Source organism: Halichondria panicea, chromosome 6, assembly GCF_963675165.1.
Source record: "Halichondria panicea chromosome 6, odHalPani1.1, whole genome shotgun sequence".
In the NCBI taxonomy this organism is placed as follows: Eukaryota; Metazoa; Porifera; class Demospongiae; order Suberitida; family Halichondriidae; genus Halichondria; species Halichondria panicea.
Window position 1 is genome coordinate 3,076,963 of NC_087382.1, and position 27,530 is coordinate 3,104,492.

Here is a 27,530-nt window from a genome sequence, read left to right on the forward strand (position 1 = left end):
CACACACACGCACACAGGGGTATGGAGTTCATCTACTTGTTCCTAGCAGAGTTGGCTAGAGGAGAGACAGCGCTGGATGTAGCAGCATGGAAGGCTTACTCTAACTCGTTAAGCAGACATCACTACTGGTTTGTCAGGAGAATATTTGGTGTGAGTATACATTGTGTCTAATGAGTGGGCAGGGTGAGGAATGAGTGGGCGGGGTGGAGAATGAGTGGGCAGATGAAAGGCATATAATACACAACAATACCGTAATTGATGTAATACAGCCCCAGAAATGTCTTTTAATTTTTGCGAGACTATGTACATAAAACAAAAGAATTTAGCAGAAAATTTCGAATTTCAGTGGCAGTGTAATTACATCAATTACTGTCTGTTACAACACCCACCCACACACACACACACACACACGCCCACACACACACACGCACACACACACAGTTGGCTACCATGGCGATACCCTACCACCTAGACTTCATGGTTCTCCTCGGCTCTGACAGAAGTGACGAATCGGTGCAGCAAGTCATCCAGGACATGGGAATATTTGCTCAAAACTTGAGGGAAATTTGTGTTATATTGGACCAGTTCTTAGTGCGTAAAAACATTGAAACTAAAAGTTAATAATTATTATATATCATTTTTTTAATACACAAAATTTTATTGTTGGGTTCATATCATGTTATTAATTATTACCGTAGAGCGGGTGATTTTCGTGGGGTAAAATATTCGTTATTTTCGTGGGCAAGCTGACCTCCACACATAGGCGTGGCTTACCGGAACGTAGGAATGCAGTGTAGGCAACGAGACTAAATGAAATTTTAGTCACGAAAACCACCGTTTCTCAAGTTGAACAAAATTTTTACCCCACGAAAATTACCCGCTATACGGTATACATATCCGGGTAATTATCAATTCTAATAATTCACTTAAAAAAAAAAAGAAGTTGTTTTTAAATAACACAGTATAATTATGTACAGTACAAAAATCAAAGGCAGTATGTGAAAGAATACATGTACAGGTAATAAATAAATAAAGACAACAGTTCACACTGATCTAGCTGGGTTATGATCCACACTCCAACACTCTGGGAGGTGCTTGGGGTCCATTGTATCCAGGAAATATTGCCACCATCGTCGCTGGAACTCAACCAATCGCTTCTCGCCCCCCTCCGCTAACAGGGTTGCTACGACAACCTCTGAGTGGGACACGTAACCACGGTTAGGGGATCTGGGTACGGATGTAATTTAATCGGTATGTTGAGATATAATTTTCAATTTTTAAACCTTGGGTCAATGTTAGCAGCTGCTTGTATGGTCTCCATGGTGAGCTGGTCTCCCTCCACTTGGTAGTGACCAGCTACTGAGTCTCGTAGCATTCGCAGCCTCTCTTCAGGTATGCCAGCCGTGTCCTTGAGCAACACTCTGTAATAAGAGTTTTTATGGAAACACGTTATTGGTACAATATACAGCCAAAATACAATACCCAATGCATGCAACCATAAGCGTAATGATTATTTGGACGGGCAAACTTAAGTTCCGTTGGTTTAATTTTTTGATTTTGAAGCATTAGTACGGTTATTATGGAAACACGTACATTACCAATACGTGTAGTCTTTTAAACAAGTATATTTCAACAGCCATAACTTGAATTCCGTGGATCCAATGTCAAAAATTTTATGATTTTCTGAAAGCTTAGAAACGGACCTTTCAAATGATGTGTTTCAATCCCAAATTTTGTTGGAGCCCTAATTTGTCATTTTTCGGCCTTGGACCATGGGCTATAATCCATGGTACGGCCAAATTGACAAATACTTTTATCTCTCAAATCTGATTTTTGATGACATCATTTGAAAGGCCTCTCTCTAAGCTTTCAGAAAATCATAAAATTAGTGTGATTGGACCATCGGAAAGTTGGAATTGCACAAATCCAAATGCACCAAAACATTATTAATTGCTATTGACAGGCATTATTCAATCACCCACCCACCTTGCATGGCTTTTGATTTGTTTCAAGTGTGAGTCTTCCTTGAATTTATGTGAGCTCGTGTCGTCATAGAGATCATGTTCGGCCGCCACCAGTTGCTTGAGTAGTGCACTGTGATGACTAGCTAGCTGATGACAGGTCACACAGAGCAACAACACATCATGTGACAGGTGTTCCTTCATCAGCGGAGGAAAGTGCCTACAGATAGAGAGTGTAGAGAGTAGCTAACAGAAACCAGGATTAAGCTACTGTACATGTGTAAAATTAATGTGATGTGATATAGAGCTTTCGCTTCTGAAACAGCTCAATATCGGGGGAAAAATGTAAGACTATAGCCTTGCTTTTTTGCCAAGCAAATCAAGGTCTAAACACACCATAATTATTATAGAGCTAGGACAGAGCTACAGAATGCATATTTTAGTTTGGATTATTATTGGTCATTCTACACTCAAGTTATGGGCCATCAAAGATAGCTGTACCTTCTATACTCGTGTGGGATGATGTTCTTCCTGACACAGTTCTGATTGGTCCCGCACACTGCACAGATGTTCTCCTTCTCCCTGAGGTAGTACTCCCTGTCTGCACCCGGCCGCCCGGCAGGTTCAAAGTGCAACTGCACTGTCATTGGAGACTCACACACGAGAGCTGTAAGAGAGAGTCATGATTATTACTATACTTTAAGGCTGTATGAAATTACATGTAGTTACGTACATGGCAATATTGAGAAACGTTTCAAATTCTAAACCACACCTCACACCCACACACCACACACACTCACACTACTCACACTATACACCCACTCACTCCCCAATCCTCTCTCAAGATACCACTCTAGCTTCCTCCGATGCATGGTGGACAACAGCTGACCATCTGGTGCTAGGAGACGACAGTTGTGGTACAAACTACTCTGCCGTACACTGTAAGCACTAGTTCTCTTTACAACTGGAGCAGCTCCATTATCCAAATTTTTCGTAGTTTTTGATAGTTTTTGCTTAAATTTTACGTCAATAACTCCTTGACATAGCGATAGTAGACATGCGTGATGGCTTTCGTTGTTGAGCCAAGTCTCTAAGGATTGGCCAATCAGAATGGCTGCTGTAGGCTGGTCATGTGATGTGTGATTGTTTCGGCTTGATTCGCGACGATCGTGTTTTGATATTTTGAGTTCAACAAATGCTTGAAGAATGTGCAGTGCAATGATTGCATCCAGTGCACCGTAGTCAACCTGGAGCATTATAATGGTGGTGATGAATGTGCTAAGTGGTGGTTGTTTTCAATGTTAAAGACAAAAAAATTGCCTAGTAAACTTGGTTGTTTTCGTCTAGAAGTGGTTTCAGTGAAGCATTTTAAAGGACATACAAACTGCTAGAAAAACTTAAGGCCTCAAATATATGTATCAAGCAGGTACCCACCCCCCCCCCACACACACACCGCCCACACCACCCACCTGATCCTGGGACAGTTGCTTAGCCTCCCAGTCTCCACAACGAAGGTGAAAGGTCTTGTCCATTGCTAGTCCGAGCATCTGGTGACACAGTCCCTGTAAACTAGTACCACTTCTGCAGAGGGGGGGGGGGGTGGGGGGGGGGGGGGTACCGTATTATATTTTTGTGTGTGAAATATTTGCAAATGGGTCAAATCAGTGGACTATGCGATCTAACCTTTCTTGCGTTTTGGCAAGGATTGCGATTATATTTTTGCGAAAAGACCAAAAATCGCAAATGCATTTCTGCTTTTTAAAACAAGTGAGGTAGATATGGGTGATATGATAGATGTATAGTGACTGACCTTATCCCACACCTCACAGCGATGTGTTGCAGGTCTACACAGCCAGCAGTGATCACTCCAATGGCGGCTGCTAGTCTACTCACATCGTTGCTAATACCGACCCCAAACTTCAGCACACTATATAAAATAATTATATACACGATGTTACAAATGGAAGTATATGAAATATGATCTAGCTGTGAAATCTGCTATTAATTATAATTGGGGAAGAAAGGGCGATCGAGAAAGTGGGGAATTACATTGACAAATATCACCTTCTGTTAGTGAGTAAGTCTCTCAAAGTTTGTCCAATCCCTTTCATTTGACAGAGCCGGACCAGAACCACCTCTCCATTGGGGAATGCCAGCTGCAACAGTGCCACAGGACAATCCTTTGATTCACTCTCTTCAGACTCGTAGTCATCATTAGAATGCTGTTTTCGGCTGAGGTAGCCGGGCCCACGCCACTCACAGTCCAAACCGACCACTCTCACTGGGCCTGGAACGCTATTTTGGAGGAATCGCTCACACTCTTCTATTGTCCTCACAACTGTCACCTTGTAAGCGTTTAGTAGAGAACGGCTGTTGACGTGGCCACGAGGGCAGTCTTCGGAAGGGGGAGAGTTTTGTGTGGAGTGTGTGTGGGCGTAACGTCTTCTCCTATACAACAGCACACCGATTGTTGCTAGGACGATTGCTGGAGGGGGGCATTGAATTGATTATATAGAATATTAATATACAATATATTATCTTACCTGTGAAAGCAGTCACATACCTGAACAAACCCATACTGTAGTGTACTGAAACTATTATAATGGGTAATGATCGTCCAACAAAGATATGCTTATCCAACCCACACATACACAAACCACCAGTACACTGACTGGCACTCATACCAATAAAATATACAATTTCACATTCTCCACAATAAGCAAACAAATAAAAACAAAAACCGAACAAACAGAGATAAGGAGAGTTAAGTTAGTTTAGTGTCTTTGGAGAACGCTCCAGCTAATCTGAACTCTCCTCTTGTGAGCACACAGAACAGTCTCTGCGGGGAGGGGGTGGAGTAGGGGGCATGGCTTGGTATAGTAGACCTCAGTATGTACTCCTTGCCGCTCGGTTGTGGGTAGGTTTCCGTGGTTACAGAGGGAACGCTTTCGTCAAGAGTCAGCGATATATTCTCCAGCTCCTGTAATAAATTAATTATAGTAATTGCACGAGACTGTGTCTATAATTATTATTATAGCATCTTTGAACGACCATAACTTGTGTTGCAATCATCCAATTTCAATAATTTTGGAATTTTCTGAAAGCTTAAAAGCAGCTCTTTAAAATGGTATGCTCAACTCATCAAATTTGCAAGTAGTGTTACCAGTATACAATTTACATAGCAATGAATAACCCCCCCCCCACTCACCCCCGCTGCACTTTGAACTGTGAGGAGACCCATGAGAGCCCTCCCTGTTACACTAGACGTGGGGTTAGTCAGTACAAGCTCTGAACCCGTCAGGATAACCTCTGCACTGACCTCTAGTTCACCACGCCCACCACCCTCACTACTCACACTATCTCCACTCAGCTCTAGACCCTGTGTGCATGTGTGAGGGAGTGGAGTGGGCGTATACGAAAATATGATGTACATTGAAAAGAAAAGGGCTGACAACACAATTGAGCTAACAACGATAAATTATACATGTAACTAAAGAACCCTACTCGAGCATCACATGACCCTACTCGAGCATCTCATGATGTAAGACTGCAAAAAGGTTCTAGGTTTACAGAGATTAAAATTACATTACTGTAAACATTTGCATTTCACTATAGTTATCATTGCATGTACTACTGATGAAACAGCTACTGCACAAAACATTCTAGTGATAGCATACACTGTTGCAGTACCTGGTAGAGCTTTGCCCTGAGGGATTGAGCAGCTGCCAGCAAATGCTCGGCTTGAGAGAGCAGATTAATACACTCCTATAAAGAGAAGGGGGTTGAAACAACAGCAACCTTGACTGTACGTACATTTCAAAAGTTGCAGTGGAATTTTTTACAGTGATACATTACGCATTTATTTTGAACTTTATGAGCAGTCAAATGAAAATATTAAAAAACCAAATAATTATGGCGCCGTTGTCTAGTACCTGATATCTTGGTAGTGAGTCAAGCGATGGCTGCTGCTCTGTGGCTAGTAGGGATATGACATCTTGTAGTAGACTGTCTACAGCAGCGAGGGGTTGCTTCTCTGTATGTGTGTGTGTGGTGTGTGTGGTGTGTGGGTAGTGTGTGTGGTGTGGGAGTGTGTGAGCAATAAGCGATTTGAAAAAAAATTGTGTGTAAGAGTGTCACAGTGCTATAGCTTTAAAACATCGAATAAATTTGCTAGACACTATAGACAATGGTCGCCATTCATTGTATATAGTATTATACTGTACTGTACCTTGTCTGCTCATGATAGTTGCTATGGCCGAGTGTAGGAGGGAGGGCATTAGCAACAGTGCCAGTTGGCATGGTGATAGTCCGGCCAGAAAGTGAAGCAGTTTTTCGGCTTCTCTTGTATCATCAAACAGCCTCTTTTGTTTATATGCAGGAAGGGGTGTGGTCGATAGCCACGCCTCCACCCAGAGGTTGTCAGGTTGGAGCATACGAGTAGAGAGGTGACCTTTCACACACTGCAGTGTGTGTGTGTGTGTGTGGGGAGGGGGTGGGAGTGAATGTGTGTGTGTGTGTGTGTGTGTGGGGGGGGAGGGGGTGGGAGTGAATGTGTGTGTGTGTGTGTGTGTGTGTGGGGGGGGAGGGGGTGGGAGTGAATGTGCAAACTACTTTATTTAGTTAACAACCAAACATGGGCACCAAATTAGTTAATTAAAATTATCTTGTCTAGGAGCTTCTCACCCGTGTTGGTTCAGCCTCTGTTTCTTTATTTGTAACCTCCTCCTCGTTGTCTGACTCAATAACGGCCCAGTCCTCCCCCTCCCATCCGTCTGCTGGGTCAGCACTCACACTCACTTCCAGTTTGGATATCGGAGAGTCGGAACTGCTCTCTGTTTGGTTATGTGATGCATCAGGTGACTGGATCGTGGGCGTGTCAAGTGGAGGAGGTGTGACAGGTAGAGGGGGTGTGACAAGTGGAGAGGGTGTGCCAGATGGAGGAGGTGTGGCAGGTGGAGGGGGCGTGCCAGGTGGAGTGGGCGTGTCCTCGTCCTCGATCCAGTCTCGTGGAGAATACCATCGCACAAAATCCTCCAATAAACAGCCGGGATTGGCCGCCTACACAGAGAGCAAAAAATATATATTTTAGAAAACACATAAAAATTTGACATTGGTTCAACGATACTAAAGTTATGGCTGTTGAAAGATGTTCACGATAAATGTACGTATTATTATATAAACTCACCTTGAAGGCTTGCATGTCGGAGAGGAGGGACGAGCTCTGCATCTTTGCCCGAACCTTTGCTGCCTCCTCTGAGGTACCCAGACGTGAGAGTACATTAGCCTGCTCTGTGAACATGTCCTCCGTCATCGGAGTGTGATCCTAAAAGGGGCGTGGCAGTACAAGGTCATGTGACATTATCGTTCAACCAAACTACAAAAATGCATGTTCAATAAGTCCGCTAAAAAACTGATATCCTTAAAAATAATAATTATATACATATGAAATTCACAAAAAATAATAGCAATTCATAGACCCTCGGAAATTACCCGCTATATGGTATTACCTGGGTGATGGGTACAAACAGTCGGTTGCCAGTAGCAACCAGTACCAGGTCCCCACACGGCTTCAACGCCCCCACACTATCCACACCGCCCACACCACTCCCCTCACAGGCATCACGAGGTTCCTTAATCTCGACCGGTACACCGTCAGATTGTTCCGATGTATCCATGGCAACGTCATCGCCATGGGACTCCATAGCTTCAAAAAACTCGTCACTATCGCTGTCAGTACTATCATGTGACTTTTCTTTAAAGTCATGTGATGCCGAGTGAATACTTGTGTTGGGTGTTTGAAATTCCATGGATGATAAATTTGTTGTATCGAGAATGGAAGTTTGAGAATTGGAATGAATATTTGGAGTATTGAGTTTCTGTTCGTGAGATATTTTGTGTCGAATACAACAGTTGAGCATTTGCAGTTTCTGATGTAGGAGACAGCAACCCATGTCAGGTGACCCCTCAGGCAAACTAGTGTGTGTGTGTGTGTGGGGGTGTGTGGGTGTGGGGGGTGTGTGTGTGGGTGTGTGGGTGTGTGTATGTGTGTGTGTGTGTGGGGGGGGGGGGGAGGGGAGTATTAGTATACAAGCCTACTGTATACAGTGCGGAGTCAGGTTGTGTACTGGCAGACTGTAACTGTTTAGTTTCCACATGTTTGGTGCTTCCCTGGCCATTAACATGGTTTGGGAATTCCAACAGCCATAACTTAAATTTCGTGTATACAATTTCAACGATTTTATGATTTTCTGAAAGCTTAGAAAGAGACCTTTCAAATGGTATCATCAAAGTTCATATTTGAGAGATAAAAGTGTTCGTCATTTTGGCCGTACCATGGATAATAAATAGCCCATGGTCCAAGGCCGAAAAATGACAAATTATGGCCCCAAGGAAATTTTGATTTTAACACATCATTTGAAAGGTCTCTTTCTAAGCTTTCAGAAAATCATAAAAATTTTGATTTTGGATCAACGGAATTCAAGTTATGGCTGTTAGAGGTGGTTAGTACCAACCACCGACCAGTGTGGGCATCTCTGTATGCACAACAGGGATGCATCCAGGATTTTGGATCAGAACAAGGGGGTGAATTGGGCAATTTAAAAATGTAGGAGAGGCGAAGTCATCAGAATTATAGCAGTACAAATGAATCTGCCAGATCCTAGGGGAGGGGCGAAACTGTGCCCAGGGGGGGGAGAATTACCCCCCTCGCCCCCCCCCCCCCCTCAATGCAGCCCTGCACAATATACACAACGACCAGCTGTACCTCCCCCCCCAGTAGTTGACTTACTCTCTCAACTGTACGCCATTCTCCCAGCGATATCTCAACTCCTGCACCAGTTCATACCACACCAGAGCAAGGCCCCTCACTCCTACACAAGAGAGAAGGAGGGATCGAGGCAAGGTACTAGAGCAGCTACAGATATTCCAGTAACCATGCATCGTATACATAATTATATATAGCGCTTGCGGGTATATTTCGAAAGTACGATCTTTCCGGGAAAGATTGTTAGAAAAAAGCTATAACATTTTGGGTGGATGAAAAACCATTTTTTGCAAATGAACCAAATTAGCAGACTTTGCGTTCTAGCAAGGATCATGATGTCATACTGCGCTTGGGCTTGAATTGCGCTTGAACTGGTTATAAGTATTTTTGCGTCTTGTAAATAGCTCAAAAATCACAAAATAGCATATGTTTGATACTCTAAGACTTCCTCACCGTGTTCCTTGTTGACTAAGCACATAGTGTTGGCTAGACGTGAGCTGAGGCTGTGGAGGGGGGCGCTCTTTAACTTGCTCACCAGGGGGTCAGTGTGTGAGGGTGTGGGTGTGTGTGGAGTGGGCGGGTTGTCCTGATACGCCTCCGGGAACAAGCACTAGAAAAAAGCAATTGAATATAATTTTATTTTTGCACAGTTTTAACTAACTTTAAGCACTGCCTCTAGTTCTTCGTTGCTCAAAGCCTCCTGTAAAGTGGGTGTGGTCTGAGACTCGGCCCCGCCCACCATCCTTGCGGGTAGATAGGGAGAGGCCATGTTAGCAGCCGGTGGTGCCGTGAGTCTATTCAGAGCCGTGGAATAACCAGGAGTGCCTGTAGAGTAGGTAGAGCCTGGGCTAAGTACAGTTACAAGACACATACAGAGTACTGGTCAAACCAAACCCAAAGCTATCTACCGTAAAACCTCTATTTAAAGCGACCCTCTAAATAAGCGACACTTGGACATTTCGCCCATATAAATTCCTTTTTTTGTGGACATTAAAACTCTACTTTTGCAAAACGTGTCGCCTTAAATCGAGGTTTTACGGTAGTCATCACGTGCACTACACCAATTGACTTGCAGTGCAGAACAGAAAATTGCCAATTACCAATTAACCTACATTTCTTGCGTACACGCTAAGCCACACCCACTTACGTACCTGCTGGAGAGCCCTCCTGCGTTGCTCTACCTCCGAGCAGTTCATTGATAGCTTCGTTATGGTAACAGAGCTTGAGGAATGCTGTTAGCTGCTCGGAGAGGAAGCACTGACAGCCCTCACTTAATCCACACACTACACTCCACACTGGTGCGTGGGTGGGCTTTAGGACACTGTGTGTGTGTGGGGGGGTGTGTGTGTGGGTGTGTGTGTATGTGTATGTGTGTGTGTGTATGTGTGTGTGTGTGTGGGTGTGTGTGTGGGTGTGTGTGTGTGTGTGGGGGGTGTGTGTGTGTGTGTGTGTGTGTGAGGGGGAGTACTACATGAACATGTATGTTATAATGTGTGGGCTTCAGGGCACTACAAGAAAGGGGGGAGATAACTTATTAGGTTGTAATGGCTGACAACTTTTTCACCTATACTTAAAATGCATACCATTAGCTACAGTGCACACAGTGGGACCACACTATAGGCTCTGTACACTAGCTACAGTGCACACAGTGGGACCACACTATAGGCTCTGTACACTAGCTACAGTGTACACAGTGGGACCACACTATAAGCTGTGTACACTAGTCTGACGTCAAGTAGAGTAGCATCTCTGTCTTTTACAGTTTATTTCAAGTGAAGTGAACATACAGGGTTGTATGGAGACTGTACCTATGTTCCTGTGTGTCCGCCACAGTCTCCTCACTAAGGTTTGGCCACACGGCTGATAAGTGGAGCTCCCTATATAGAGAGCAGCCATTGAATGATGAACTACCTACACAGCGTATAACTATTATACCGTATAGCAGGTAATTTTCGTGGGGTAAAATATTCGCTATTTCCTTGGGCAAGGTGACATTGACAAACATTTTCCTAACAGAGAACGCACGCACGTAATTAATTCGAAAATCAATCAAGTTCAATGAATTTTTTATCCCACGAAAATTACCAGCTGTACGGTATATAATTATAGACTCACTCTATTGGATCAGAGATGGCTCCAATGGACAGCCTCCCATAGTCCACTCCACCACCCTCACACTCTGCACCATCTGTGGAGGAGGGGGCGAGCGGGTGTACATGGCGTAGGTCACATGACACATGGGACCACACCCACCTAGCGGCTCTACAGGCCAATCTTCTAGACTCCACTGGTTGAGCACATACGTGTGACGAGCTGCAATCTGCACTGGATCCATCTGATCAACAGGACACTTCTGTAGAGAATACACACATAATATTTATTTTTAACAAATCAATTTAGATTTTTGACATTATCTGAAACGCCTCTCTAAGCTTTCAGAAAATCATAAAATTAATGTTATTGGACCAACAGAACTAAAATTATGGCAAAATTGCTGAGTCACCAGTTTAGCCTTGAATAGCTCCAGTAGTCCGGAGAGGTGCCCGAAATGAGTGGGCGTGTGTCGTAGGTGGATCATGTGATAGTCAACCCGCACATCCCCACACTCAGCCACGCCCACGTACACTTGACGCCACTTCTGATGAACTTGTACGAACACAGGGGTCACACTACACACACACGTGGGGAGGGGGGTAACGGAACACAGGGGTCACACTACACACATGGAGAGGGGGAGGTAACGGAGCACAGGGGTCACACTACACACATGGGGAGGGGGAGGTAACGGAACACAGGGGTCACACTACACACACGGGGAGGGGGGGAGGTAACGGTAACATTTAATGCATCTTGCCTTAAAATAAGCTAGTTTACTACCGTATAGCGTGTAATTTTCGTGGGGGGCAAAATATTCGTGGTTTTCGTGGTTGGAGGTCTGTTTTACCCACGAATGAAGGGACCTTGCCTACCTTTACCTGCAGTGCAAGCTAGCTACCATGAAAATATTACCCACGAAATGTCTCAATATTGTTGAACCACGAATACTTTGTCCCCGAAAAGTAAAAAAAACGTTAAAATCGAGATTTGTGGAATGGAAATAACCACCACTTGGAGACAATGCTGGCCACACCCCTACACTCGGAGACAATGCTGGCCACACCCCTACACTCGGAGACAATGCTGGCCACACCCCTACATTTGGAGACAATGCTGACCACACCCCTACACTTGGAGACAATGCTGGCCACACCCCTACATTTGGAGACAATGCTGGCCACACCCCTACACTCGGAGACAATGCTGGCCACACCCCTACACTCGGAGACAATGCTGGCCACACCCCTACATTTGGAGACAATGCTGGCCACACCCCTACACTCGGAGACAATGCTGGCCACACCCCTACACTCGGAGACAATGCTGGCCACACCCCTACACTCGGAGACAATGCTGGCCACACCCCTACACTCGGAGACAATGCTGGCCACACCCCTACACTCGGAGACAATGCTGGCCACACCCCTACACTCGGAGACAATGCTGACCACACCCCTACACTCGGAGACAATGCTGGCCACACCCCTACATTTGGAGACAATGCTGGCCACACCCCTACACTCGGAGACAATGCTGGCCACACCCCTACACTCGGAGACAATGCTGGCCACACCCCTACACTCGGAGACAATGCTGGCCACACCCCTACACTCGGAGACAATGCTGGCCACACCCCTACATTTGGAGACAATGCTGGCCACACCCCTACACTCGGAGACAATGCTGGCCACACCCCTACACTCGGAGACAATGCTGGCCACACCCCTACACTCGGAGACAATGCTGGCCACACCCCTACACTCGGAGACAATGCTGGCCACACCCCTACACTCGGAGACAATGCTGGCCACACCCCTACACTCGGAGACAATGCTGGCCACACCCCTACACTCGGAGACAATGCTGGCCACACCCCTACAACATGTACTGCACATTTACTCGGAGTTTTGTACTCGCTGCTCACCAAGATGTGTTGCTAACGGCAACAGAGACAGAGCTAATCATGAGCTTGGCTTGTGCTTGACTCATGAGAGCACTCTCCCCCTCCCCCGGAGCTAGGAGGACAAACTGTGACAGTCCGTACCTGTGTATGGGGTGGTGTGGGCGGAGTGTGTGGGTGTGGGTGTGGGATAATGGTGGGCTGGTACAAAAAAACGATAATGTCCATTATACGAAAATAACTCGCTATACGATACTTCGTCCTCACCATCTAGTCAGGTGATGTGCTTTGGGTGGGAAGTCAGCGCTGTTATCCATCATCTCTCTCATAGCCACTCCCCAGTGCTTGTTGCGCTTGGAGTGGGTGTGGTCAGAACACGAGGCTCCGCCTACCTCTAATGAGATAACGAATGTTCGACCGCAATAGCTCACTCGTTCTACCTTCCTGTGTTGCTTAGCAACAGTCACCCCCTCCTGCAGAAAATAATAACGGAAGCTATTGAATTCGAGCAACGAAAAATTCGCAATTTTCATGCTGATATATGGCAGTACTATACTATACCTGGTGTTGCTGGTCTCCTCCCGCCAGTCCCCACTGATGCATCACCTGCTCTATAGCTGCTATGAAACTGTGGGGACAAAGTTAACAGAATTGAAACCGAAAATGAAAGAATCGCATACCTACATGACTGTATTACAATTGAAGAGGAGGGCGTGGCAGGTACCGTAAGATCTCGATTTAAGGTGACACTCTAAATATGCGATCTTTCGCCCATAATTATAGTGTCCAGAACGTAATTAATAAGTGTCACTTTAAATCGAGGTCTTACGATACTACAAATTACCGATCTCTTTAATACCAGTCCGTGTACCATGCTATACAGACACTTGAGTACACCATCTACCCACTCGCTATTAGGGACAGGCTGGAAATGACCTCCTCACCTTTCCCATTCTGTGGCGTTTGTGAAATCATTGATTTCAAATATCTCTTCATCTTGTTCAGCCATCTTTATTTACGCTTCAATATTGCTTTTCCACGTGGGGCTGAGTTTTCCACAACTTATTCGCTAAATTAGAGAAGCTACCTCTCTGTGTCTAGTCTGTGAATTATCCTCTCCTCTTCCTGCGTGTACTCAGTGCTACAGAAATGCCTCCTAAGAAACAAGCGACCCAGCAAGGTCCCAACAAAAAGACGGTCGAGAAAAAAAGAGAAAAAGTCATTGAGGCAAGAATTGCAGGAATTATGTAGAATGTATTATACCACACGGCACTCTGAAATCACTGTTTTTATAAACTATAAGCTTAAATTGTGTGTTAGTGTATGAATAACGAGGGGTCCGACACTGTAATGTTTAGCGTACAAGATTTCAAAATCTTGAGATTTCACAAAGATTTCAGAGATTTCACAAAGATTTCAGAGATTTCAAAGATTTCAAAGATTTCACAGAGCATCACTGGGGTTGAAGATTGAAAGTTCTACCGTCATTCAACACTTGCACTAGTCATGCACCTCGGTCATGGATGCACTAGCACTTGCACTAGCACTTGCACTGTGAGCAGATGCAATCAAGGCATAGATGGGCGTGCCTGTCCCCTTTTTGTAGACAGGCCACGCCCATCTAGTTAAGGCATGACACTGAGATTACAATAAGATTACGGAAAATGAGGTCAAAGGTGGGATTTCAGAGATTTCAAGATTTCGGGATTTCATGAGATTTTATGAGATTTCAAAAGATTTCAAAAGTAGGTGTACAAGATTTCACGGAGTGTCGGACCCCTCGGTATGAATAATGCCCGTCCTAAGCTCTCTACCACACACACCCTCACACACGCCCACACACACCACACACACACACACACACACACACACACACAGGACAAGACGTTTGGTATCAAGAACAAGAAAGGCAAGAAACAACAAGTGTTCATCAAGCAGGTGACCAACCAGGTCAAGTTCGGAGGCTCTAGTCAACAGAAGAGAGAGGCTGATGAGTTCCAGGCTAAGGTGGGTGTGGCCTGAGTGGAGGGGGCATGGCTACTAGGTGATAGGAGGGGTGTTGTAATGTACGAGTGGTAATGCTTAATAATTTCCGCTAATGGCCAGTTTTCTAGTGTAAACCTGATCTTCAAACAGCCATAACTTGATTTTTTGTGCAACGATATTCTAAAAGCTTAGAAGGAGGGAGCTCTTTCAATCCAAGATTTGTTATTTATAGTGTGTGTGTGTGGTGTGTGTGTGTGTGGGTGGGGGATACATGTACTAATTCTTTCTTTTCTACAGAAAGACAAATTGGAAAAGCTGAAAGAAAGATCTGAATTTGACTCGTTGTTCCGACCAGTACAGCAGAAGATCTCTCTTGGAGCTGATCCCAAATCAGTACTGTGCTTGTTCTTCAAACAAGGTCAATGTACCAAGGGAGACAAGTGTAAGTTCTCTCATGACCTGAGCCTCGAGGGAAAGGTGGAGAAGAGGTCCATGTACGTGGACTCAAGGGACGATGAGCTGGAGGAAGGTAACTAAGGGCGTAACTAGGGGCGTGGCATTATTGTGTACGTGTGTGGGAGTACTGATTCGTGTCATTTTTATAATTAGCTGCCTTTTTAATTTTTACATTTTGTCTCTGTCTATTTTACTTCAATATAATTATAATACTCTCTTATTTCCTGCAGACACTATTGACAAGTGGGACGAGCACAAGTTGAAAGAAGTAGTGGAAAAAAAACAATCCACCAAAATAAAACAAAAAACAGACATTGTAAGAAAAACGATCGTATTAACGGGTATATTTCGAGGGTATAAGTGTTTGTGGTTTTCGCTGGCTCAGTATGTACCGCGATCAATTTGTTCATAATGTACCGCGATCAATTTAGTATCGCACACATGCATGCTGCAAAATGGCTGCTATTCCACGAAAATTAAATCCGCGAAAACCTTTCTAAAGGCATTTCCGCAAAATTTTATACCCTCGAAATGTACCCGCTATAGGGTATCCACTCATATTTACATCCATCTGTCTGCACTAAATTGATGTCTTGTCATGATTATGCTAACATTTACCTAAGCTTTTTTTGCTGTAGGTTTGCCGGCATTTTCTTCAAGCTATTGAGAAGGCTGTGTATGGCTGGTTCTGGGAGTGCCCTAATGGAGAGCGCTGCATATACCGCCACGCTCTACCCCAGGGGTTCGTGTTCAAGAAAGCCCTCAAGGAGCAAGAAGAACTGCAGGCACAGGATTCCATTACTCTAGAAGAACTGGTCGAGAATGAGGTGTGTGTAGTGGAGCCTCTTGTAATGGCCGACTCTGAAGAGCTGGTTATTTATAATGGCATTGCCAAGCCATGCAGTCTGGGGTTTGATCTATAATTGACTTTACTATTTAGCGTAGTTGGCCAACAAAATTTGGCACAATAAAAGAAAGACAGAAACACAAATTGGGCAAACTAACAAATATTTTATGCATTACCAGTATTATGGTATAATATGAATAATGTTGTTACTTGATACTGTCTCTTGCCCTCAGAGAGACCAACTGGCTGGCTCTGGTAAGAACCTCACCAGGGTTACCTTGGAAACATTTCTAGAATGGAAGAAAACTAAGGTACTGCTCAATAATATTTACAGCTCAATTTTACAGCTTTGCTATTAATCAACCCCCCCCCCCACACACACACACACACACACACACACACACACACACACACACACACACACACACACACACACACAGATTGACGAAAAGAAGCAAAAACGGTTCAAAGAAGAAGATTCTCGTAAAGAGGCGTTCAAGGCGGGTCGTACTCACGGTATTAGTGGTAGGGAGATGTTCACCTTTAACCCCAACATGGTGGAGGATGATGACGAGGACGACGGTGGGGGTGTGATAACCCTGGAAACCCGAGACTCGGACGAGGAGGTGAGAGGTCATAGTGCGTCAACATACATGTACACCCACACACACACAGGAGGGTGGTTATGTGGGAGGTGGTGTTGACCTCTCTGACCTGGAGGCTGTGTCCAAGTTAGCCACGCCCACACCCATTAATAGTGGAGATGTGAGATCACAGGGACAAGCGACCAATCAAACAGGTCCGTTCAATCTCGTTATCAGTTAATAATAATTATTAATTTCAGTATAGCGGGTAATTTTTTTTTCCGCCGATAAAAAATTATTATTTTCATATGATGCTCTACAATACGAAAATCACATAATCTTGGTTTTTCTCACAGAACCGGCTGGGACTAGCACTACTAAGGTTTCCTCTACGGACCAACCATCGTCTTCAACAGAGCCTAACAAAGACGTGCCAATCGACGAATCACTATTTGATGTTGGAGATTTACCAGTGGATGAGAATGAAGACGTTACGGTGGACGAATCGTTGTTTGATATTGACAACTTACAAGATCTTGATTTGGATGACCCTGATATTTTGTTGCCAGCTTCTTCATCATAGCATAATTATAATTATTGGCGAACATGCACAAAAACTGCTCTGCTATTATAGGGATTATTATTATAGGGATTAATTTTGTTGAATGAAAATATTACGTGTGTGTATATTTATGGCTTTGTGGTTGGAGATACATCATTATTTTTTATAATGGTGCAGGCAATAATAATAATATTCTCTGATAATTAAAAATGTGAGACGATCCTTACCAATCGTTCGATTTTCTGTATATACAGGTAAAGATCGTCTTTGAATTCATAATAATTGCTGACTGTGCAACACTGAAGGGTAAACAACAGTACAGTGACATGACAGTATTTATTTACTATCTCTAGATATTTAGATATACAGCTACATACAGAGTTGTTGTTGGAATGGCTACCATTGAACTGACCGTACAGAGCAGTGTGAATGAGTATTCTCTCAAGAATCGTGCTGTTGTCAACCACAATAACCCAAAGTTCGCTCGGTGGGTTGTATTACATACGTGTATACGATGTGTATGGACCACCCCCCACTTGTAGTCATAGCGTTACGCTACCTTAATCGTTAGTTCGAGCGTTTCATGTGTAATATTTACCGTTACATAAATAGTTGGGAGATAATGAAACATTTATATTATACACGCTCATTTATTTTTCCCTCTCAGTATTGAAACCGGCAAGCCATTCTATGGTAAGGTAGACAGTAAGAGTCATGGTGTCTGTTACCTCACTGTGGAGAAGAGTAGAGATCCAAAGATAGCCAAAGATAAGATTGGGCTGAGTCAGCTACAGGTACTCTATGTGTGAACTGTTATTGTAGTCACCCCTTGAGTAGACTAACAGTGGCTGTATTATAGAGGGTGGCCTGCTAACACAGGTCCAAACACATGCTATGGAGACTTGGGACCCATTAACCTGGCTGTATTATACAGGGTTGTCTACTTATAGGGACACCACAATAGACGAGCTTCACTGTACAGTAATTTGTGTACAATGTAGTGCTTATATAACATGCGTGCTTATACAATGTAGTGCTTATATACAAGAGCTTGTATAGTTAACGAGGCACCTCTAATTACAGCGTGAGTGGGTGGAGGTGGGTTTAGACCAACGTCTGTCATTGGAGCCACTCCTCATACCCAGGCAGGATAACCTCATTGGGGTCATCACCGTGGAGATTGACTTCTTCCACAAACAGAAGTGAGTTCTGATTGCACGGTACTCAAGAACTTGAGATATAGGATTGTGCATTTAACAGATGCATTTTGTAGCTCTTTGAAAGGCCTATATATCTAGCTAGATCAGTGATTGCTTTCGGATTGAAATATCCATTCTTGAAGAAAAGGCATGGGTGATTTTTCCAAAATAGGCCTATCTTGATAGCTAATTTTGAGTGGTCATAACTTGAGTTAGTCATTTCAGAATTAAAGATGCATTTTGTAGCTCTTTGAAAAGTCTATCTAATGTAGATCAGTGATTGGTTTAAAATTGAAACACACACCATTGCACTTTATACACTGTACATGTGTCTGCAGGAAGGCCCAGCCAGCTGTCAATACTGATGAGCTAGCTCCACTCTTTGTGAGCAAGTTTGTCGACAATGCATTCTGTATCGATCAACTAGTGACCATACAGTTCAACAACCTCATATTCAAGGCTAAAGTACTCCACATCACAGGTGTGTGGGCGGGGTGTGAGGGTGTGGTGGGCGGGCACTTATACCACATTTGTACATTGTTGTTACAGTTACTATATACTTCCCTATAGCCGAGGATGTATCTGGTTTCAAAAAGGGAGAAAAGTCGTCTGAAAAAAAAGTAAAATCAACCGTATGAAATGTGAGCATAATGCATTCAATTTTGTTCTACAGAAGAAGTGTGGATTACTGTACACTAACTCGAGGGTTGTGTTCGAGAGGTCAAGCGTGAGTTCACATTTCTCGTATTATCTACGTACGATCTTTCTATCCCCTACATTTCTCATTATCTCTGTTTTATATCATATGATTATGTGTAGGAGTCTACGGTGCAGCTGGTTGGACGGCACAAGGGAGACTCCGCCCACGTTGCCATCATAAGCCCGGACTGGGACTTCAACCAGATGGGGATTGGTGGTCTGGATAAAGAATTCTCTGACATATTTCGAAGAGCTTTTGCTTCGCGAGTTTTTCCACCGGATATTGTGGAACAGCTTGGCATGAAACACGTCCGAGGGATCTTGTTGTTCGGCCCACCAGGTGGGTGTGGTCATGTACAACCTCTTTTCACTTCACTTAAAATTGATTTTTTAAAGCTAAAAATTAATGCTGCTCTGCAGTGTGTAGACTAGTGTACAGAGCCTATAGTGTCCGCCCACTCATTCCTCACCGCCCACTCATTCCCACAGGTACTGGCAAGACTCTGATGGCACGGAAGATTGGTCAGATGTTGCATGCACGAGAACCTAAGATTATCAATGGACCAGGTATAGTATAGTAGATCACACCCACACCACCACCCCACACACACACACCCGCCCACACACACACAGCAATCTCTTTCACTAGTTACAGTAGCCATCTTTAATTCACCCTAAAAAAGATGCTTGGATAAAAACTTCATTGTACGTAGCTTTATTGTCTTTTTCTTTTTTCTAGAAATTCTGAACAAGTATGTCGGAGAGTCGGAGGCAAATGTGCGGTAAGTGCCCGCCCACCACACACCCACACCCCACACCCCGCCCACATACACACACAGGCATGCAACTTTATTATCGGTTTACTCCAAATCTTTTTTCCAGTGGTTTGTTTGAGGAGGCAGAAAAGGATCAAAAGAAGATGGGCATCAACAGTGCTTTACACATTATCATATTTGACGAGATTGATGCTATCTGTCGTTCCCGTGGTTCCTTGTCTGGTAGCACTGGTGTCCATGATACAGTCGTCAACCAGCTCCTCGCTAAGGTGTGTGGGCGTGTGTGTGTGGTGTGGGCGGATGTGTTGTGTGAGGGTTTATAAAGTTTAGGTATACATACAAAATAACTGTTTTTGCCAAGCTAACTGTAAATTTTGTCCATAACTTGTGTTGGGAACGTCTAATTTCTAAGCTAAAATATTCATTTAGTAGCTGCTTGATAGCGGTACAATATGGTGTGTTTAGATCAGCAATTTGCTTTTGTTCATTTTCTTCAGTAAATGGATGCTTTTTCAATACGATCTTTGTCTTTCCCTCCAGATGGACGGAGTGGAGCAGTTGAACAACATCCTTGTGATTGGGATGACCAATCGTAAAGACATGATTGACGAGGCTCTCCTTCGACCTGGCAGGCTGGAGGTGCAGATGGAGATAGGTGGGTGGGCGTGTGTGGTGTGGGTGTGTGGGCGTGGGCGTGTGGTAGTGATTGTTAACTTGCGATTTGTATATTTTTGTATCTGCCGAAATCCGGCCATTCCGTACCTTATTGCTCGGTTCCGCCTACGCACGTACTACGCTGCAGTTTCGTGGTTACGTTGTTTACACTAAACCATGTAGCAATTACCTTAATTACTACGAATCCAATTAGCGGTTTGTGTAAGTCAACACACTATTGCAAGCTTGAGTGCACATGCACCAAAACGATTGTTTTGCTTGCGTGCAACGGAATCAAAACAAACGCAGAGTACTACGCAAACGAAATAGAAACTTTATTTTGGCCTCTACTGTACCATATATCATGATAATTATTCTATGTACCCAATGAACGTGTTTTAACGAGGCCCCTCCCCCTGTCCCCAGGTCTCCCTGACGAGAATGGACGCCTCGAGATCCTGCGCATACACACGGCCCAGATGGCCAAGTTCAATAAACTGGGTACTGACGTAGACCTGGAGGACCTGGCCAAACGCACTCGTAACTTCAGTGGGGCTGAGATCGAGGGCCTTGTACGCAGCGCTCAGTCCACCGCCATGAACAAGCTAGTACAGGTGGGTGGAACTTCTGTATAGTCAGCCTAATAGCAGCTAACCTAACCTTAACCCTATCATGCTAATAATTATGGTTCGTGTTACAATAACTTCTTTTCCCTCCTGATAGCAGTTTTTTTAGCATAGTTGTATATTGAACAGGCATTATTGAACATTTCGCAGCTTGGCGAAATTTGCGAAAATTTAGACCCTTGAAAATTACCCGCTATAATATTATGCCATGCTAATATGTACACGTACCTCCCCTCAGGCTAAAGACAAGGTATCAGTGACCACGGAAGAGGCAGAGGCACTGAAAATAACTAGGGTTGACTTTGAACATGCATTGTCCTTTGACCTCAAGCCAGCGTTTGGTGTCAGCGATAAACAGCTGGAGAGCTACGTACTGAATGGTTAGTACCACATGTGCTAGGAGCTTTCAGAAAATCGAGAAAATCATTGAAAATCATTAAAGTTGGATCCTTTATACTAAGTGCCAAAATTCAATTTTTGGGGAAAGGCTATAATTCTAGTTATTTGTTTAATAATTTTGTAGTTTTAAAAGGAGCTCACTCTTTCAGTTGATATGGTTTTGTTGTTTGGACAGTTGTGGTTGTTATACAGCTCTACTTGTCATATGATATACTCTACTCGCAGGAATAGTACCTTGGGGGCCACAAGTTGATGAGATTCTGGACGTTGGGGAAGCTGCCAAGAGACAAGTGTCTGAGAGCCAACGTACGCCCCTCGTTAGTCTGCTTCTCCGTGGCAATCCGGGCTGTGGCAAGACAGCCCTCGCTGCTCATATTGCTAAACAGTGTAACTTCCCTTTTGTCAAAGTGAGTGACTATTTGGGGGGGGTTAATATAATTTAGTACTTAGTATACTTTTATATGCGACAAAAGCTTATTATAGTTTAGTGCTGGAGTATCAATATTCACCGCTCTACGTGGTCTGCCGCAGGTGCTGTCTCCTGAGAACATGATTGGCTTCTCTGAGGGTGCTAAATGTGGGGCAATAAAGAAGGTGTTTGATGATGCGTACAAGTCCGAGCTCAGCTGTATCATGATCGACGATATAGAGAGACTATTGGGTAGGTGCTGGCAGCTATAGTAGTAGAAATCTATTATTGAAGTATTCTATATCTCTCGAGATGATGACCTTTTCCAATTATCTGTTTAGACACAGGTTCCTTGATAAGTCGAAAAATCCAGCAGTTTTGACAAACTATAGGCTATTATCATAGCCTTACGTATTTTCCAGCCATTTCGGTAGCTACATATGTATTTGTACTTGTTGGCTAACTGTGTCTTGTCTATCTCTTTAGATTACGTCGCTATTGGACCGAGATTTTCCAACCTTGTTCTTCAGTCCCTCCTCGTCCTGCTCAGGAAACTACCCCCCCTACAAGTAGGTCCACACACACACACACACACACACTCCACCCTTATGCCTTCAAATGATTTGTTTAGCTTGAGGTTTTGATCAGGCCCAAATTTGTCAAATATGTACACACACACACACACCCCACCTCCCCCCCACACACCCCACACACACAGTCCCGCTCTGGCCCCCACAAGCTGCTCATCATCGGCACCACTGGTCTCAGTGACGACGTGTTAGAGCTCACTGGTTTACAAGGAGCATTCAACAGCTGTATAGATGTACCCTATCTGAGCAGTGCAGGGGAGGTCCTCGCTTGTCTCCTTGACAACAGTATGTACACGTTCTCTGAGAGTCAAGCTAAAGCACTCAGACAAAGATTGACCAAGAAATCGTAAGTACATGTACATGTATATACACAGTGTAGAGAGTGGAGGCTGTCTATAACATTATGGTGATGGCTACCCTTGGGTAGACTAACAGTGGTTTTATTATAGAGGGTGGACTGCTAACAACATAGGTCCAAACACATAATTTAGGGAGGCATAAGTGTGTGTGTGTGTGTGTGTGTATGTTGTGTGTGTGTGTGTGTGTGTGTGTGTGTGTGGATTGAGATCATTTACCGACATTGTGTGCCTCTCTCTATAGGTGTCACATTGGTATGAAGAAGCTCATCTCGATTATAGAAGCATCTAAAAAGGCAAGTATTTATACTGTACTGTATGTTCAATGTTGTGTTGTGTGTACATGTACATTACCTGTGTAGCCATTGTGCATGCAGTATAGCAGTAAATAATTATGCTCGTCCACTGCAGGGAGATAGTTATGATGTGGACATGATCGTAAGGAGGTTAGAAATTGAAGGACACCTCACCAACTAAACTATTGATAGCATCAATTGCTGCCACTTTCTAAGACATCTCTGAATATTTTATTTTAGTTTTGCGTTCTATACATTTTAGCTGGATTTCCTATAATTATTATTGTTATTTACGCACGTGTAAATGAACAAGTGATTTGTGGGTGTGGTTACAATTTTATAAAAGGTGTGGTTTTATTACATTGTATTGGATAGGTATTGAAATAACTACAAAATCAGTTAAACACTGAGCTCACTGTAATTAAACGCATATAATTAGAATACATGGATGCATGATCATGATTTGATTCCTTATATAGAGTTGGCATTATGGTCGTCAATGGTGTGAGCGACTGGTTCCATGCAGCCTGTACCGCTCCAGATTCTGTCCAATACGATAGAACACACCCTCCACTCTGGGGGGAGGGGGGTATAACATGTTCAATGCATGCATTTAATTAGGGATCATTTAATTTCCAATGGTAGACTCTACCTGGACATCTAAAAGGTGGCCACCCAGGAGGAGAAAGCTAACACAATCGTGTGATTATTTGTGTGCTTGAGTGGGTTTGTCTGACAGAATGTGTACCATCACCACAATCAATTTGTGTATAGGAAGCTAAGCCTACACCACATATGCATGCTTGGTCAGTGACTCATTACTGTCTAATGAGGGTCTAGCCACACCAATTAGCTTCAAATCTCCCTAGCATAATTATGTTTCTACCCGTGCAAGCAAACAAGCCACATCTTTATTACAGCCACCTGTTGGTCTGCCCCACTGTGACCACCATAAACAAGTTTCTCAGAACTGAGCTCATCACTATAATTCACATGCATGTACGTGCATGTATGATCACGGTGTGTACAGGAAAAGATAAAGAGTGCATAAACATGTAGTAATTGAATACTGCACACACAAGCACTACACTAAAATAATGATGTTCTCACATTCTTTGGACTCGTTTTATTTCTGTCTTAAATTCCAGGTGGAACCTCCGACGAGGAGTGGTGATACGAATGGTCCTCGGGGGAACCAATACATCCAACAAGTCAACTGTGTTAGCCTGTGTATATTTCATTATGATCATTATGAGTCAAGCTAAAGCACTCAGACAAAGATTTACCAAGAAATCGTAAGTATATATATACAGTGTAAAGAGTGGAGGCTGTCTATAATATTATGGTGATGGCTACCCTTGGGTAGAATAACAGTGGTTTTATTATAGAGAGTGGACTGCTAACATAGGTCGAAACACATAATTTATGGAGGCATAAGTGTGTGTGTGTGTGTGTGGATTGAGATCATTTACCGACATTGTGTGCCTCTCTCTATAGGTGTCACATTGGTATGAAGAAGCTCATCTCGATTATAGAAGCATCTAAAAAGGCAAGTATTTATACTGTACTGTATGTTCAATGGTGTGTTGTGTGTACATGTACATTACCTGTGTAGCCATTGTGCATGCAGTATAGCAGTAAATAATTATGCTCGTCCACTGCAGGGAGATAGTTATGATGTGGACATGATCGTAAGGAGGTTAGAAATTGAAGGACACCTCACCAACTAAACTATTGATAGCATTAATTGCTGCCACTTTCTAAGACATCTCTGAATATTTTATTTTAGTTTTGCGTTCTATACATTTTAGCTGGATTTCCTATAATTATTATTGTTATTTACGCACGTGTAAATGAACAAGTGATTTGTGGGTGTGGTTACAATTTTATAAAAGGTGTGGTTTTATTACATTGTATTGGATAGGTATTGAAATAACTACAAAATCAGTTAAACACTGAGCTCACTGTAATTAAACGCATATAATTAGAATACATGGATGCATGATCATGATTTGATTCCTTATATAGAGTTGGCATTATGGTCGTCAATGGTGTGAGCGACTGGTTCCATGCAGCCTGTACCGCTCCAGATTCTGTCCAATACGATAGAACACACCCTCCACTCTGGGGGGAGGGGGGTATAACATGTTCAATGCATGCATTTAATTAGGGATCATTTAATTTCCAATGGTAGACTCTACCTGGACATCTAAAAGGTGGCCACCCAGGAGGAGAAAGCTAACACAATCGTGTGATTATTTGTGTGCTTGAGTGGGTTTGTCTGACAGAATGTGTACCATCACCACAATCAATTTGTGTACAATCAACTTGTGTATAGGAAGCTAAGCCTACACCACATATGCATGCTTGGTCAGTGACTCATTACTGTCTAATGAGGGTCTAGCCACACCAATTAGCTTCAAATCTCCCTAGCATAATTATGTTCTACCTGTGCAAGCAAACAAGCCACATCTTTATTACAGCCACCTGTTGGTCTGCCCAACTGTGACCACCATAAACAAGTTTCTCAGAACTGAGCTCGATCACTATAATTCACATGCATGTACGTGCATGTATGATCACGCATGTATGATCACGGTGTGTACAGGAAAAGATAAAGAGTGCTTAAACATGTAGTAATTGAATACTGCACACACAAGCACTACACTAAAATAATGATGTTCTCACATTCTTTGGACTCGTTTTATTTCTGTCTTAAATTCCAGGTGGAACCTCCGATGAGGAGTGGTGATACGAATGGTCCTCGGGGGAACCAGTACATCCAACAAGTCAACTGTGTTAGCCTGTGTATATTTCATTATGATCATTATGAGTCAAGCTAAGCACTCAGACAAAGATTTACCAAGAAATCGTAAGTATATATATACAGTGTAGAGAGTGGAGGCTGTCTATAATAATTATTATGGTGATGGCTACCCTTGGGTAGAATAACAGTGGTTTTATTATAGAGAGTGGACTGCTAACATAGGTCGAAACACATAATTTATGGAGGCATAAGTGTGGTGTGTGTGTGTGGATTGAGACCATTTACCGACGTTGTGTGCCTCTCTCTATAGGTGTCACATTGGTATGAAGAAGCTCATCTCGATTATAGAAGCATCTAAAAAGGCAAGTATTTATTTACTGTACTGCATGTTCAATGTTGTGTTGTGTGTACATGTACATTACCTGTGTAGCCATTGTGCATGCAGTATAGCAGTAAATAATTATGCTCGTCCACTGCAGGGAGATAGTTATGATGTGGACATGATCGTAAGGAGGTTAGAAATTGAAGGACACCTCACCAACTAAACTATTGTTAATTGCTGCCACTTTCTAAGACATCTCTATTACTTTATTTTAGTTTTGCGTTCTATACATTTTAGCTGGATTCCTATAATTATTACTATTATTTACGCACTCATACAATTGAACGCTGAGTGGTTTGTGGGTGTGGTTACAATTCACAGGAGGTGTGGTTTTATCACAATATAATAAAGTATTGAAATAACGACAAAATCATGCAGTGAGCAAATAAAATCATAATTATTATTATATTAAGATTTATACAGTGACTTCATTCATTCTTTGGCCACCATAAACAAGTCGACATGCAGCACTGATCGAGCTCACTATAATACTTAACGCATGCGTGAATACATGGATGATATGATTTATATTTCAGAGTTAGCAATATGGTCGTCAGTGGTGTGAATGACTGGTTGTATCCCTCCAGCTTAGAACACACCCTCCACTCTGTGAGGAGGGTAATATGTTCAATGCACGCTCTTAATTAGGGATCATTTAATCTCTCCCCTGCAAATCTAAAAGACGGCCACTCAAGAGAAAGCAATTCTAACACAATCGTGCAATTAGTTTGTGTGCTTGTGTGGGTTTGTCTGACAGAACATGTATGGTCACCACAATCAATTTGTATAGGAAGCTAAGCCCACACAAAGGAAGCTAAGCACACACAGAGGAAGCTAAGCCCACACAGAGGAAGCTAAGCACATACAGAGGAAGCTAAGCACATAGCTAAGCTAAGCACATCTTCCCTGCAAATCTAAAAGACGGCCTGGACTCAAGAGAAAGCAATTCTAACACAATCGTGCAATTAGTTTGTGTGCTTGTGTGGGTTTGTCTGACAGAACATGTATGGTCACCACAATCAATTTGTATAGGAAGCTAAGCCCACACAGAGGAAGCTAAGCCCACACCACATATGCATGCTTGGTCAGTGACTCAGTGCACTACTAATGAGGACTGTCTGTGATCTAGCCACACCAATTAGCTTCAAATCTCCCTAGCATATGTTTCCACCAACCTGTGCAAAGAAGCCACCTCTTTATTACAGCCACAGACTGTTGGCC

At 43.3% G+C, this 27,530-nt stretch overlaps 5 protein-coding genes and 3 long non-coding RNA genes across 9 annotated transcripts in view; 5 read left to right on the forward strand and 3 right to left on the reverse strand.

Moving 5' to 3' along the window:
• LOC135337108 (pleckstrin homology domain-containing family A member 8-like) overlaps positions 1–685 on the forward strand; it is a 2,100-nt gene extending 1,415 nt beyond the window's left edge. The window contains exons 4-5 of the mRNA XM_064533011.1: positions 18–150; positions 442–685. Coding sequence (XP_064389081.1) covers positions 18–150; positions 442–621 — 313 coding nt within the window. The 3' untranslated portion in view covers positions 622–685. The remainder of the gene's footprint in view (positions 1–17; positions 151–441) is intronic.
• Positions 686–926: 241 nt separating this feature from the next.
• LOC135337110 (exonuclease 3'-5' domain-containing protein 2-like) lies at positions 927–4,598 on the reverse strand. Its single transcript, XM_064533013.1, has 9 exons — positions 4,505–4,598; positions 4,026–4,446; positions 3,772–3,888; positions 3,431–3,542; positions 2,788–3,208; positions 2,463–2,628; positions 1,987–2,181; positions 1,284–1,421; positions 927–1,227 (listed from the first exon to the last, which is right to left on the reverse strand). The coding sequence occupies exons 1-9, from the start codon at positions 4,536–4,538 to the stop codon at positions 1,044–1,046; spliced, it is 1,788 nt and encodes a 595-aa protein (XP_064389083.1). The 5' UTR covers positions 4,539–4,598; the 3' UTR covers positions 927–1,043.
• A 41-nt stretch (positions 4,599–4,639) lies between these two features.
• Positions 4,640–13,759, reverse strand: LOC135337109 (rab3 GTPase-activating protein catalytic subunit-like). The gene is made up of 20 exons (XM_064533012.1): positions 13,666–13,759; positions 13,283–13,349; positions 12,989–13,194; positions 12,746–12,865; positions 11,228–11,393; positions 10,978–11,077; positions 10,840–10,912; positions 10,533–10,601; positions 9,876–10,045; positions 9,386–9,549; positions 9,178–9,334; positions 8,749–8,830; positions 7,469–7,934; positions 7,147–7,284; positions 6,645–7,019; positions 6,190–6,421; positions 5,894–5,994; positions 5,652–5,726; positions 5,170–5,340; positions 4,640–4,941 (listed from the first exon to the last, which is right to left on the reverse strand). The coding sequence occupies exons 1-20, from the start codon at positions 13,728–13,730 to the stop codon at positions 4,726–4,728; spliced, it is 3,213 nt and encodes a 1,070-aa protein (XP_064389082.1). The 5' UTR covers positions 13,731–13,759; the 3' UTR covers positions 4,640–4,725.
• A 1-nt stretch (position 13,760) lies between these two features.
• Positions 13,761–17,353, forward strand: LOC135337111 (zinc finger CCCH domain-containing protein 15 homolog). Its single transcript, XM_064533014.1, has 9 exons — positions 13,761–13,948; positions 14,600–14,728; positions 15,005–15,236; positions 15,394–15,479; positions 15,802–15,990; positions 16,244–16,321; positions 16,451–16,636; positions 16,686–16,809; positions 16,951–17,353. Exons 1-9 carry the CDS (start codon positions 13,871–13,873, stop codon positions 17,175–17,177), a joined length of 1,329 nt encoding a protein of 442 aa, XP_064389084.1. The 5' UTR covers positions 13,761–13,870; the 3' UTR covers positions 17,178–17,353.
• Positions 17,354–17,437: 84 nt separating this feature from the next.
• On the forward strand, positions 17,438–23,453 carry LOC135337037 (vesicle-fusing ATPase-like). The gene is made up of 18 exons (XM_064532929.1): positions 17,438–17,643; positions 17,824–17,950; positions 18,240–18,358; positions 18,694–18,836; positions 18,926–18,975; positions 19,029–19,082; positions 19,175–19,394; positions 19,544–19,621; positions 19,794–19,836; positions 19,937–20,099; positions 20,371–20,485; positions 20,911–21,098; positions 21,349–21,490; positions 21,735–21,916; positions 22,041–22,170; positions 22,405–22,487; positions 22,637–22,854; positions 23,109–23,453. Exons 1-18 carry the CDS (start codon positions 17,549–17,551, stop codon positions 23,224–23,226), a joined length of 2,268 nt encoding a protein of 755 aa, XP_064388999.1. The 5' UTR covers positions 17,438–17,548; the 3' UTR covers positions 23,227–23,453.
• Positions 23,454–23,554: 101 nt separating this feature from the next.
• On the reverse strand, positions 23,555–25,959 carry LOC135337040 (uncharacterized). Its single transcript, XR_010395010.1, has 4 exons — positions 25,849–25,959; positions 24,633–25,284; positions 24,271–24,386; positions 23,555–23,735 (listed from the first exon to the last, which is right to left on the reverse strand). It is a non-coding gene; the product is annotated as an uncharacterized LOC135337040 (long non-coding RNA).
• LOC135337039 (uncharacterized) lies at positions 23,611–25,002 on the forward strand. 2 transcript variants are annotated; one of them, XR_010395009.1, is made up of 3 exons: positions 23,611–24,180; positions 24,309–24,455; positions 24,658–25,002. It is a non-coding gene; the product is annotated as an uncharacterized LOC135337039 (long non-coding RNA). The 2 variants fall into 2 exon arrangements; XR_010395008.1 differs by having other exon boundaries at positions 23,614–24,159.
• On the forward strand, positions 25,439–26,940 carry LOC135337038 (uncharacterized). The gene is made up of 4 exons (XR_010395007.1): positions 25,439–25,723; positions 25,887–26,032; positions 26,238–26,293; positions 26,411–26,940. It is a non-coding gene; the product is annotated as an uncharacterized LOC135337038 (long non-coding RNA).
• Positions 26,941–27,530: the final 590 nt, after the last annotated feature.